This window comes from Artemia franciscana, chromosome 2 (genome assembly GCF_032884065.1).
Source record: "Artemia franciscana chromosome 2, ASM3288406v1, whole genome shotgun sequence".
Taxonomy (NCBI): Eukaryota; Metazoa; Arthropoda; class Branchiopoda; order Anostraca; family Artemiidae; genus Artemia; species Artemia franciscana.
The window spans coordinates 55,528,703-55,543,608 of record NC_088864.1 but is presented as its reverse complement, the minus strand read 5'-3'; the positions used below and the strand labels follow the sequence as shown (position 1 = coordinate 55,543,608).

General features: G+C 36.5%; 1 protein-coding gene across 2 annotated transcripts in view; it reads left to right on the top strand.

Annotated features, from left to right (window-relative positions):
• Positions 1-14,906, top strand: part of LOC136043795 (major facilitator superfamily domain-containing protein 8-like) — a 101,796-nt gene that overhangs the window by 67,398 nt on the left and 19,492 nt on the right. For both annotated transcript variants that reach the window (XM_065728713.1, XM_065728712.1), the window contains exons 9-10: positions 4,284-4,436; positions 5,703-5,857. In XM_065728713.1, coding sequence (XP_065584785.1) covers positions 4,284-4,436; positions 5,703-5,857 — 308 coding nt within the window. The remainder of the gene's footprint in view (positions 1-4,283; positions 4,437-5,702; positions 5,858-14,906) is intronic.

Here is a 14,906-nt window from a genome sequence, read left to right as displayed (position 1 = left end):
CACCAACCAAAGGAAGATGGCCAGAACCAGGAAAAGTCACAACATCAGCATAACAAAGCTTCAAATCAGCAGATCGAACGAAAATGTTATCAATTAGGGTTGAACCCTGTCCAGTAATTCTCGTGGGTACACTCACAAGCAGGTATAGATCATTCGATATCATAAGATTTAAAAAATCAGCATTATGACTAGATAAATCCATCAGGTTAAAGTTAAAATCACCCATAACAATACGACTTGCTCCAGACGGTACTTTCGATATCAGCTGACTTATTCCTCTCACAAAATCATCCAAATGAGCACTGGGCGGCTTATACACCATACTAATTATATTCTTGTTTCCATCAAATTCAATTGAAAAACTTCAACCTTACCTTCCATCCATATACTAAGATCATTCCTCCCCTGATAATCCAACCCATTCCACACAAGGAAACCAACACCACCACAACCCATCAATACTCGGTTCTTGATACGAAGATCATAACCTGGAAATGAATACAGAGATATCGACTGGTTTGAGCTAAGAGGTGTTTCACATAATCCTATACTATCAAAAGAAAAAGAAAATTGGTCAATTAATTCTAAAATATCTAGGTAACTCGTAGTTACGTTGACAGTCCAAGAACATAGTCGCAGACTCCTATCATTTATATCTTGATTATACGACAGCCGAATATAACCACTCTACCTCATAGGCTTTAGGTCAACACTCGTTATACCATCATCACCAGCAATTTCTTGATAAATAATCCTGAAGACTAAAACGATTTTGATCAGACGTTACCATTTTTCACATAAAAAAAAACAACAAAAAGTAACACTTCAGTTTACACAGGAAAAAAAAGAGGAAGAAGAGTAAACAGGGAAGACAGATAAATCATGGGGATAAGAAATGATAATAATGAATCTCAGTAATAAATTAAATATAAATATGCGTAAAAAAATGCAAAAAAGAATACCATTAAGAAAGAATAATAGAAAAGAAATAAAGAAGAATGGAAGAAAAACAATTTTTAAACGCATTTCAAAAATACTATATAAGGTCTTCAATAGACCAGATTCGCCTAATCGGAGCAGTACCGGTTTCGCGCAAAAAAATATGGCCTTGATTGGACCACACGCTGCGAATTCCAAACTTATCTCTTAAAGCGCTCAGAAGATCACGCTTTCGTTTAGTAAGATTCTCTTGATCGAAACTGAGGCTATTTCTTTTGATCGAAACTGAACGAGGACAGGGGCAACTTTGTCTGGTCTTTGAGAAATATTTGAACCATCACTAAATCGCTTAAAACTAACTATGTCTGAAACTGCTATATTAGTTAGGCCCATCTTTACAAACAATGCGTGTTTTTTAGCATCACCAACACTTTGTGAAGAAATCTGCTTGACACCGTTGAATAGCAGGGAATCATTTCTCCCTTCCTGTTCAATGTCTCCTAGTTTCAGCTCATGCTGATTAACACGGTTTTGTAGTGATCGAATGATCATACGCATGCAGGTTTTCAGATGTATTTCGATTAATTCAAATTTGGGCTAAACTCAATGTGAGTTTCTCCTGAACAATTAGTTTCTTTAATGAGGTTTCTTGCTTTATTTTAAAAATGAGAAAGTGGTTTTAACAGTAAAGGAAAGGCGACATTTATACTATTAGACATTAAGAAACGTAAAATTGGGTCAAACAGTGAAAAAGGAATTTGAAAATTGATCTAGGAAAATTAAATAAAAAAAACGAGTTTTTTTAACTGAAAGTAAGGAGCGACATTAAAACTTAAAACGCACAGAAATTACTTCGTATATGAAAGAGGCTGCTTCCTCATCAACGCCCCGCTCTTTACGCTAAAGTTTGACTCTTTCTCTCAATTCTTCTTTTTAAAACAGTAAAAAACTTTAGCGTAAAGAGCGGGGCGTTGATGAGGATGCAACCTCTTTCATATACGAAGTAATTTCTGTGCGTTTTAAGTTTTAATGTCGCTCCTTACTTTCAGTTAAAAAAACTCGTTTTTTTTATTTAATTTCTGAACGTTTTTGAATCAATGCATGTTTTGATTTTGGCTCTCCGCAGAGGAATAATCAAAATGAAATTTTGCATATTTTTTTGGGGGGGGGGCTAAATGGCTTTCTCATAATTTTGATCGAATGATTTTGAGAAAAAAAGAGCGGGGGCGAAGCCTAGTTGCCCTCCAATTTTTTGGTTAATTAAAAAGGCAACTAGAACTTTTAATTTTTTACGAATCTTTTTATTGGTAAAAGATTTACGTAACTTATAAATTAGCTTACGTAAAGAACTTTTGTATTCTCATGTTTTTATTACATATATGAGGGGATTCGCCCCATCGTCAGTACCTCGCTCTTTACACTAAAGCTTAAATTTTATCCCAATTCATTAAGAATGACCCCTGAATCACAAAAGCCGTAGAATAAATAGTTGAAATTACTAAAAATACTTTAGCGTAAAGAGCTAGGTATCATAAGGAGGTGAGCCCCTTATATGGGTAATAATTTCTGTTTGTTTTAAGTTTTATTGCTGTTCCTTACTTCCAGGTGAAAAAGCTTTTTCACATTTATTTTTTAATTTTTTTTTAAATAATGCTAGTAAATCCTGCTCTCCCTTCATGGAAGTTTTCTTCTCCCATGACAAATTATCGATGGAAAGTTCCCCCAGCATATCCCCCTCTTCTCAACCCCTCCCCCCAACCAAAAAAATCCTCCTGAAAACGCCTGTATACTTCCCAATAACCATTACTATATGTAAGCACAGGTCAAAGTTTGTAACTTGTTGCCCCTCCCACGGGGACTGTGGGGGAGTAAGTCGTCCCCAAAGACATAGTTATAAGGTTTTTCGACTACGCTGAATAAAATGGCTATCTCAGAATTTGGATCCGTTGACTTTGGGAAAATAATTAGCGTGGGAGGGGGCCTAGGTGCCCTCCAATTTTTTTGGTCACTTAAAAAGGGCACTAGAACTTTTCATTTCCGTTAGAATGAGCCCTCTTGCAACATTATAGGACAACTGGGTCGATACGATCACCCCTGGGGAAAAAAAAACCAAAAAAAAAACAAAAGAACAAATAAACACGCATCCGTGATCTGCCTTCTGGCAAAAAATGCAAAATTCCACATTTTTGTTGATAGGAGCTCGAAACTTCTAAAATAGGGTTCTCTGATACGCTGAATCTGATGGTGTGATTTTCGTTAAGATTCTATGACTTTTAGGGGGTGTTTCCCCCTATTTTCTAAAATAACGCAAATTTTCTCAGGCTCGTAACTTTTGATGGGTAAGACTAAACTTGATGAAACTTATATATTTAAAACCAGCATTAAAATGCAATTCTTTTGATATAGCTATTGGTATCAAAATTCCATTTTTTAGAGTTTTGGTTACTATTGAGCCGGGTCGCTCCTTACTACAGTTCGTTACCACGAACTGTTTGATTATGTTTAAGTTTCCTTAAAATACCGATGCTCCTGCATATCTTTATTTTAATCAAATCAGATTGTCGTTTGAAAGATAAGTTTTCATCAACAAGAATGCCAAAAAAGAAAAAAATCGATCGAGAGAAAACAAACTTACCGAGGGATTAAGTCAGAATTAACGTGGGACAAACAAATTTATTTCAACTATAATGCAAAAAAATATAAAATATAAGGGAAAAGGTCTAAATAAAAAGAAAGGCGACCAGGAGGCTTGCCTTAAAAACGTTCTGAAATGGAATGAAAGGAAGGGTCCCTGAAAACCCAAGTTATATAGCATGTGGAGAAAGGGCTTTGCTGGAGTTGAAAAGTCAGGCTTTAAAAAAATGGCAAAGTGTCCTTAAATCCCAGAATAAAACATAAACCTTTGAAAAATGAAAAAAAAATAATAAATTGGAAAAAGAGGCAGAAGGCCTAGTTTTCCCATAGGCGAAACGGCCTGGGGATGCAATGTTCCTAAAAAAGAAAGACAATCCACCTTGCTGGTGTAATAAAAATATGAATTATAAATTTATACAGAATTAGTTCTTTTTACAATCTTTTCGGAGGCTCCAAACGATAGACATATTTTTTATTAAAGGTTTAAGCTCACGGAATATCGTTTAATGTGCCACTTGATATCTGAGCCAATCTATTTTTTTTTTGAGTTTACGAATTGAAAATAACTTATCAAGACTATCTTTCTTATCAAGAAATAACTTATCAAGACTAACCCCTTTTTTTGAAAAAGCCAGATTCAAAATGGTGCATCTGCCCATCCCTTATACATAGCTTATTCTATTTATTTATTCCAATCAATTTTATTCAAGACGATACAATCAGCGAAGTGCATCACGACCGTGCCTACGATGTACCAACCATGCTGATGCTCTATGGAGAATCTCAATCTATGCCAGAATTTTTCCATCTGAAAGCTGGTGGGAGTGGAGGCTGCGGCGGAAGCAATGAAACTGTCAGTCCAGGTAAAAACTGAAACAAATCTGTTGATGCGGTATAATAACCTCTCACCAGCATGCTAACTTCTAGTGTCCCTTTTATAAGTCGGATATTTACCGCCAGAACGCTTTCTTTTTTTGAACATTTTTAAGCGGAACCCAATATGTTTAGGTGCCGGAGGCTTTTACATTAGCTTAATTTTTTTTATAATAAAAGATAATAAAAAGGGGAATTTTTAACTGCCTATTCTAATGTCTTAATTCAAAACAGAAACTAAAGGATGCTTAAAAAGAAGAAACTAAAAAAGCGGATGAAGAAGCAAAAATATTTTTTTTCGGTGTAATATTTTAAAAGCTTAAACTAGAGACGGTTTTTGAAACTCGAAATGCCTTCAAGCTTTCAGCATTCGGAAACTTTCAAATTGTTTGAAGAGCTCGCTACAGCAATCACAAGAAAAGTGGTATCTTGGGGAATTCTCGCATAAAATATGATCTGGATAGGTCAAAAGTCTGAGAAAATTCGTTAAGAGCCTTAATTTTGGTTTTTGCAAATGACGCCATGTAGTAAAATTACAATAACCTTATGTAATTACAATAACGTGATATATATTATATATTTTATATATATATATATACAAGATGGTTAATAAATGCACTTGTGAAGTGCACTTTTCATTCTCTTATTTGTTTTTTTTTTCTTTAAGACAGCGCGCCCCGTAATCCATAAAATTGTCCTCCCCGGGACAAAAACAGTTTTTGCTTTCCAAGATGGGTTTTGTTCACTAGAATGGGAAATTTCTTAAATTTTCCGCCTTCAAAAATAAAATGCCCTCCTTGACTTCAAATCTACATTTGCATGAATAACGCCCAATTTCTAGTTTAATTAGTATTTGGAATGTGACACTGTATTCAAGGGAAGCTTTTTATTATTTAGGCATGTCCCTATGATATCCCAGCAGATTTGTTTTATTGGAGGTACTATTCGCGTTTTCTGTTGGGTTTTGACTTTTAAAAAGAATTTTTTAGCTCAATTTTTTTTTGCAAATAAAGATCGCTAACTATATTCCAATAAATACGATTCACTAAAAAAAAAAAAAAAAACTGTGGTGAAAAGGAAAACTCAATGTAGACAATAAATCTTTTTTGAAAAACTTTGGCCGATATATCTGCTGGAAACTCTTACAGGTAGGCAGAGCAAGCTATGGGTCTGCGAGTTTGCTGACTTCATAAACGGGATCAAATAGGCTACACTCAAAAAATTTATGATTTTTTTTTTTTTTTTTTTACTTATAGGATGTCCATATGACGAGCAACCCTGGTGCGAGTTTACACCAGCGGTCAAAGTTGAGCAATTCTACATTGGATACATGTTTACCTCAATAGGGTATCCTTTCGGAATTGCAATGGTGAACAGTCTGTATGCCAAGCTTCTCGGTCCCATTTCTCAGGTAAAATTGACTTTTGTTAAACCACTTTCACCAGTTTCTAGTAAATTATCTACAGTATTATAGATAACAAATAAACAGGATATTAACAGCCAATAGATATTCGAAGAGAAGGGGCCAAAATTCGAAAACACAAAAAAAGAGGCGTATCATATTGAAAATTTATGGAAAACAAATCCGGGTAGCAATTTGGGGAGTCAAGAGAGAGTCAAGAATCCACCTGCGTGTGTGTCCACTGATAAAGGGGGAAAGCTTTAAAGGTCATTGATGAAGAGAAAGAAAAGGGAAGAAACAAGTGCCATTACTAAAAAAAAAGGTAAGTCAAATAGAATAACACAAAATGAAACTTAATAAACAAATACTACATAAGAAAAGTAATTTTATATTTGAAAAAATGCTATTATTATTACATTTTCTGAAAGAAAAATAAAAAAAATCATATCTAATAATTAATCAGGAAGTAATTCCTGTCCTATAATCCATATCAGCGTTGCAAATATATTTTTAGACATCAGATACCTTTAAAAGTATATTATCTTTCTTCGTAAATTTACTCTCACCTGTTGTACGGCTGTTCCGTGGGGTGAATTACCTATTTCTTATATTTAGAATTCTTACCATGACTTCAAAAATTATGCATAAGAGAAGTTTGTGCTTGTTATTTGAGGGTGCGTGAGATCATTGCGCAAGAAAATCATAAATTTACCCTTTCCAGGACTGGCTTTTTTTGTTAATCATAGATTGATTTCTTTTATAATATGGAGCCCAATTTCTTTTACAATATGGCTTTAAGTGAGCGCTATTATCCAATATAAACGTTAGGAATGTCATTGTTTTGATTGTTGTCATTGTCATTGTCAACGTCATTGTCATTGTTTTCAAAGGCATTTGGGACCAAAAATGTGCATTACTTGTGGAGTTGATGCAGTGCTGCAACAGGTACTCCAAATTTTTACTTAAGTATCAAGTATTAAGTACTCATTGTTTCTTTACTTAAATATCAAGTAATAAGTACTTTCCAAATTCTTACTTAAATATCAAATATGACGTACTTGCCAAAATTGTACTTAAGTATTACTTCAAGTTGTACTTCAAGTATTTATATATATATATATATATATATATATATATATATATATATATATATATATATATATATATATATATATATACATATATATATATCTGATATAAAGCCCATGCTACCTTTTTTTAAAGCCATTCTGAAGGCTTCTTAGCCCCTTCCCTTGCCTATAAAATGTCCACTGTCATTCCTCTCTTGGAAATCTTAATCAAGAACCAGAATTTCCGTTTTATCGTTTTTAACCGTTTCCCTTGTTCGGCTGGTACACACCCAATGAAGCCCAAGAAAATAATCTTAACCAATTTTCAACACAACGGCTTGAAAGGAAAAGAATATTAAAACAATTAAGTGGAGTCAAAAAACAATTGATTGGATCAGACATATCACATGACAGGATTAACACAGTGCACGTAGAGTTGAACTTATGGCGATTAGTGTTCAATCAAATCTGGCAGGCTTGAAAAAAATACACGGTTATTCTGAAACATGTGGGAATGATGGAAAAAATATTGAAAGTATTGTTTTCCATTGTTTGGCTGGTACACACCCAACGAACTCCAAGAAATAATCTGAACCAATTTTCAACACAACGGCTTGAAAGCAAAAGACTTTCAAAACGATTAAGTGCAGTCAAAAAACTCCTGATTGGATCAGACAGATCACATGACAGGATTAACACAGTGCACGTAGAGTTGAACTTCTGGTGATCAAAGCTTTCAAATCTGGCACGTTTGAAAAAATACACGGTTATTCTGAAACATTTGGGAATGATAAAAACAAATATTGAAAATATTTTTTCCCTTGTTTGGCTGGTAATAAAGTCCAAAAAATAATCTAAACCAATTTTCAACACAACGGCTTGAAAGAAAAATACTAACAAAACAATTAAGTGCAGTCAAAAAACTTCTGATTGGATCAGACAGATCACATGACAGGATTAATACAGTGCGCATAGAGTTAAACTTCTGGCGATTAGTGTTCAGTCAAATCTGGCACATTTAAAAAAATACAGGATTATTCTGAAACATGTCGGAATGGTGGAAAAAATATTGAAAATGGAAATATAAACTTTGGATTGGCTTTAAAACAGATAAAAGGTAATAAAATAGTTCATTCTCTCATTCAATAAGTAAAAACCTTAACAACAAAAAACTCAAATTTAAAAGTAAGGAGCCAAGTGAGTCAGTTGCAGACTTTTTTAATAAGAGAAATCAAAGCTCGATAATCAAAAATCAATTGATGACATGTCTCGCCCTCGGCACCTTTACAAGGAAACTACCTCAAGTTTTGAAGTTAAATTTCAGACACGCTATGAAAATGTTTGACATCTATATCCTTTGGCTGGTTTTCACTCAAGCAAGCCGCATGCTGTGTAGTCAATTCAGATGGTCGGTAAAACTCCCTACATACATATATTATAAAATCACGGGCCTGCAGTAAGCCCGCTGATTCACATGCATTCCATACGGCTGGTCAAGCTGCAGAATGAATCAATGAATGAACTTTATTATCCGTAAAAATATATAAAAAATGCAAAGTACGGAATATTATAAATAAACAAAAACAAAAATGATAAACAGCAAGAAAAAAAAATTCAAACTAACAAAAGACAACATGGACTAATTAACCAGTCTCAATATGGAAAAAAGGCTGCAGAGGGTCGTAAACGTGAATAAAGTAGATAGTCGTTTTACATAAATCATCCCTGGAATACCAAATCCAAGAAGGCATATCTATTAAACCAAATAGAGCAATTATTTTTCTGTTTTGGTGACATATAGGAAGCCGGAGGAGGAATTTGCATTATCTAAAATAAGCCGCACGTAGAGTATGGGGATTTTTCTTACGAAACAGCTGAGCCATGCCTGATAGAAAACAAAAGCACAGGGGGGTAATAAGTGTTGTAAATCATGCACAAACCGTTGCGGTTGTAACGGCTTTAGTTTGGGGATATTTTTCCGTAAGCGACGCGTAGGTTTTTCACGGCTTGATTCACTAGGGATGAAAAGGTAGTGGAAAGTGTTGGACCGAAACACAGACCAAGCCAACTAACTAAAGAAGAACATGGCAGAATTGCAGTCCCAGCAACGAATGGAGCGACTGCATAAGGGCTATTAAAACAAATAAACTCACATTTAGACGCATTAACTGACAGTCCAATCTTAGATAGTTCATTAATTAATAGAGTAAGATTGGAAAGCAATCCACGGCGGGTCCGGGCAACAAGAAGAACGTCGTCTGCATATGCAACAGAAGACAAACCAATATTACTGTAAGAAACAGAAGTTATAAGGGGACTCAGGCACGATGCAAGCACACATTTAAATATACTAGAAGACAATACGGCAGAAGTTGCAGCCTATCTATTTCTAGCAGCAGTTTTCACACAATGAAGTGGTAAAAACCATGAGACTAAGTCGAAAATCTTCTGAGAAAAAAGGAATAAAACAAGAACTAAGACCTCATATGGAACTCCTGACGAGGTCGTAAGAGCCAAGAGCGCATATGGCATGAGCTCTAGCAAAATTATAAGAATCAATAGATTAATTTAAAAGAAAAATCAGAGGCTTAATGCTGGTCGGCATTTAAAATAAAAGCTCTGAGACACAAGGTCCTTTTAAATATAAAAATTCATTATGATCCGATCACCCACTCGCAAGTTAAAAATACCTCATTTTTCCTCTCCCTTCACCTCCCGCCCCCCCCCCGATGGTGGAATCGGGGAAATCAACTTTATCAAGTCAATTTGTGCAGGTCCCTGACACGCCTACCAATTTTCATTGTCCTTTCACGTCCAGAAGTACCGAACTCGCCAAAGCACTGGAGCCCCCTAACTACCCCAAAGAGAGTGGATCCAGTCTGGTTTCGTCAATCACATATCTACAACATTTGCTTATTCTACCCACCAAGTTTCATCCCGATCTCTCCACTCTAAGTGTTTTCCAAGATTTCCGGTTTTCCCCTCCAAATCTCCCCCAATGTCACCAGAACTAGTCGGAGCTTAAAATAAGAGATCTGAGACACGAGTTCCTTCTTAATATCAAATTCAAAAATACCTCACGAACGGTCACCCGCTCTTAAGTTAAAAATACCTCAATTTTTGCAATTTTCCGAATTAACACCCCCTCCAACTCGCTCAAAGAGAGCGAATCCATTTCGGTTATGTCAATCACGTATCTAGGACTTGTGCTTATTCTTCCCACCAAGTTTCATCCCTATCCCTCCACCCTAAGCATTTCCCAAGATTTTAGGTTTCCCTCTCCAATGTCGCCTGATCCGGTCGGAATTTAAAGTAAGAGCTCTAAGACATTATATCCTTCTAAATATCAAATTTAATTAAGATCCGATCTAATTTTTCAAATTAACCGTCGTCCCACTCCCCCCCCCCAGATGGTCGAATCGGGGAAGACTGACAGACCGACAGACCTACAAAATTTGCGATCATTGTATGTCACTTGGCAAATACCAAGTGCCATACAAAGTAATTTTTCTCTGGGGATGGAATATTTGGTTGAAGGTTGGCTTCAGTATGACTTATTTTGGAAAAGGGTTGTTTCCAGGCTTTGGGTGAGCCAGAGGTGGAAGTAGTTATAGGCCCTACTAAACTAAAGGAAAACTCGAATTTCTTAAAACTTGAAACCTCCTATCCCTCACCCTATTTTAGATAGGGCTTGTGATATCAGAGCTCGATATGAGCCCTGATCCTAGTCATCTTTGGTCTAGCTTTCATTTGGATCCGTTGCTCCATTCGCAAGTCATACTAAATTAAACCAAGAGCTTGACCTTTTTCAGCACTTAAAACCCACTCCCCCTCGTTATATTTGAGCTAGGGTTTTCATCTCAAAACTTGATGCCTGTCATGGTCTTAGGCGCCTTTGGTTCAATCTTCACTGATATCCATCAATCTCTCGCAAGCTACACTGAATTAAATGAAAAACTCAACTTTTAGTTGAGCTTGGGTCTCCATCCCAGAACTCAATGCATATCATACTCTTAGGCATCTTTATTCAATTTTCATCGAAATTCAACTCCATATGCAAGTTACAATGAATTAAATGAAAAACTCGAATTTTTTTTGACACTTAAAGCCCCATCGCCCTAATTAAGCTCAATTTTAGTCCAAGTAGTTCAATTTCAATGCAGATCTGACTGGCGGTTCTCCCGCTATACTCGATTGCACAGACGGGCGGACAGACAGACAAATCTCAAAAACTTATCTTGATGGATATTTTCCACTATCCAAATAGGTGATAATACCTGGATGATGGTATGCCACTGTTTTCCTTTTTTTGGATCCAATTAGCCAACATGGCTACCTAAGACGTTGTAAAATCCGTCCATCCGTCTGTCTGTCTGTCCGTCCGTCTGTGTAATCACGTATAGGGGAAGAAACGCTGGTTGGATGTAGATGAAAATTTTGATGGCCAGATTTGGTGCCAAGGATCATGAGACACATTAAGTTGAAAAATGAAGACCCTAGCTCAAATAAAACAGGGGAGAGAGGGCTTTACCTGCTAAAAACAGTTTTTCGTTTAATTCAGAGTAGCTTGCGACTGGAATGATGGATCTGAATGAAAATTGAACCAAAGAGGCCTAAGACCATGACACATATCAACTTTTGAGATAAAGACCCTAGCTCAAATTTAATAAGGGGGAGTAGGTTTTAATTCCTGAAAAATTTAAGTTTTCTGTTTAATTTAGTATAACTTGCAAATGGAGTAACGGATCCAAATGAAAACTAGACCAAAGATGCCTAAGATCAGGGCTCATATCAAGCTCTGGTATCGCAAACCGTATATCAAATAGGGCGAGTGGGAGAGGGTTTCAAGACATAAGAAAGTTGAGTTTTCCTTTAATTTAGTAGGGTCTATAACTTATGAATGGAGTGACAAATCTGAAGTCAGATTCGTCTGAACACCTGAATTTGCTGGAACGAATTTGACAAAATACCACTGCATTGGATCCAGCTAGAATTCCCTAGACTTGTTTATTGCAGACAACATTTAGATGGGCAAAGATTCATAGCTTCAGTAGTTTTACCAATAATATGGTCTTGAAGATCATGAAATGGTAGAAATCTGGTTCAGTTGACGAGATGACAAAACTTAAACGCTAATGTCAGAAATATAAGCCCAAATGGACTACATTGCAACATTTAGCACAAAACAAGGGATTTTAGCAAACTGTCGACCAGTGAACCGTGAATTAATTTCAATTTTCTTTGTTATATAACTTTTAAACAAAAATTAAACCAAGTGTTAATCATACTATAATTTTTTTTTCGTCAAAAACAAATACCTTATTTCATATCCAAAAATAGGGCATGGAGCTATATCTGAGTTTACTCTAAATGTAAAGGGTGATGTTTTCTTGTACATTGCCAAAGCACAGACACACAAAAGCTATATCTGAGTTTGCTCTAAATCTAAAGGTGATGTTTTCTTGTACTTTGCCAAAGCACACACACACAAAATTTTCGTATAAAAGGTAAAGTATTTGAAAAACAAGTAAATTAAAAGTATCTTAAGTAATAAGTATTTCGTAATCTTACGTAAGTATCAAGTAATAAGTACATCCTAGAGTTTTTACTTAAGTACAAGTACAAGTATTGGAAAATTTTACTTAAGTTGTGCTTCAAGTAAAAGTACTTCAAGTAAGAGACAGTACTGAGTTGATGCTACGAGGAGCAGCAACTACTGTAGACTCCTATTTTTAAACTTTGCTACACCTATGGAGAGTTATTCAAAAGATTCAAAGCCACTATAGTACAGGCAAATGGAGGTTTGACCCGAAACAAATTGCAACAGAAATGATTCTTACACCATCTTGTAGAGAAAAAAACTGAACAACATATCCATTTTCACATATTCTGAGTCGACGCAAAATAACCGTGTTTTGGCTTTTAGTGCGATTCTTTTTTACGTTTTCCGAAAAAAAATTTAATTTTAGCATCCGACCGTTTTTCTTGAAATGAAGTATGATTCTGATCCAGAATGACAAGCTGAGACAGAAAATGAAGTCAGATTGGGTGTTTGGTGCAAAACAAAAAAGTTTCACTGTCATCAATATGCGTTGCGGTAATTTTTGTAAAGACAATCAATCGGCACTTGTTATTCAACAAATGATCGGTTTTTCGTAAAAATACTTGAACCAGGCACTAGTATAAGATACTTCGAAGGCTACATAATGCAATAAAAATGAAAATCGTCACATTCATCACTTAGTGTTTTAAAAATTTCAAAGTTTATTCCGAAGATTTGACTGAAAAATCAATTAGACGAAGATCTCAAGTAATGCCAGAAAGTCGAGTGGAAAACTAGTTCCGCAGTCCATAGTCCATGCAGTTTCTTGAAAGGAATGACGAAGAACAGACAACAGTCAGTGATGTAGTTCAAAAGATGCGTGACGCTCTTGAAGTGGATGTTGAACCTTACAGCAATGTTTATATGAAGAAAAAGATTTTCGAGCACTTCGTTACTAGAATTCTGATCTCGACTGTTGACGGAAAGTCGAATATAGTGACTTTCACAGATACTGCGTCATCAATCTTAAATCAGTATCATGTGGAATCACAATTTGCAGATCCCGAGAAGGAAAAAGCACAGTTGCTTTGCACTGCAGCGAAACTGTTGAAAAACGACATAGAAGGCCTGCAGACAAACAAAGACGACTAGGACGTTTTAGAAACACTGTCAACCACTTCAGAAGCTGTGAACTTTGTACCTGACAGCCTCAGACTTCTTCTTCGGGAAATATTTGTTGGGAAGACCGTAGACCTCAACATTGCTAGTATTGGTCATGCGATCATACAAGCAGCTAGACCACAAGCTATAATTGCACCTCTGCAAATAGGTCTGGGTGTACAGATCCATCATCACTTTGCGTCGCGATATCTAATCGATACTCTGAACGCAATGGGATTCTGTTCGTCGTACTATGAAGTTCGACGATTCGAAAGATGTTCAGCCATCAGGGTAGTTGACGATCTGGATGAAATTCTCCCTGGCGGGTTTATTCACCACGTTGCCGACAACGTTGATCATGATATCTGCACTCTCGATGGCAACAATACTTTCCACGGTATGGGTACCATTGCCTCTGTGACACCAGCGTCAACTTCTGCTAGAATACGAATTCCTAGGATTAATACCACTGCCTATGACATAAGAAATGCTCAAAAGATACGCATTGTGCACCATAAATCAGACGATTCCATACTCTCGCGAATCGGATATGAATGTCTGAGAGATTTCCAACCAGTTGCTAACTCTACCCTTGAAATCCTCTGGCATTCCTCCTGGTACCTGAAAACTCCAAGACCAGGCTGGAATGGCACACAGTAAGCACTTATGGTGGGGAATCACCCAGGGAAATCGTCTATTGTTTTCCTCCCAATGATCGATCTCCCAGCTAGTGACGACACCTGTATTTACTCCACTTTGCTTTTTATTGTAGACCAGGCCATGTGACATGGATTTACTCCCGTCGTAACCTTTGACCAACCCTTGTGGTGGAAAGCCATTAAAATGGTCGAAGCGGCTTCACCAGGAAGTGCACTTTCAAAAGTCGTCCTGAAACTTGGCGGATTCCATACCATGACGAGTTTTCCTGGAGCAGTGGGTTACATCATGGATGGGTCAGAACTCAGAGAGGTTCTTGAACACGTGTATGCGTCCAATACTGTTCCCCACCTTCTCAGCGGAAAAGCGATCGCTAGAGCAGTACGTGGACATTTACTTATTGACGCTGCGCTACACGCCATTCTGCTTCCTGAGGTTTTTGCCGACAACCAAGCTAGTGTTGATGAGCCAAGACTACAATCCAAATAAATTGTGGAACTCAGAAACCTATACGAAAAACTGATGAATAAGGAAGTAGTTGCTGAGGTTGCAGAAGGCAATCCTTCCTTAGAAAAAAAAACAGGAATTCATCAGCAGTAACAGAAAAGAACTGCTCCAGTGTCGAACA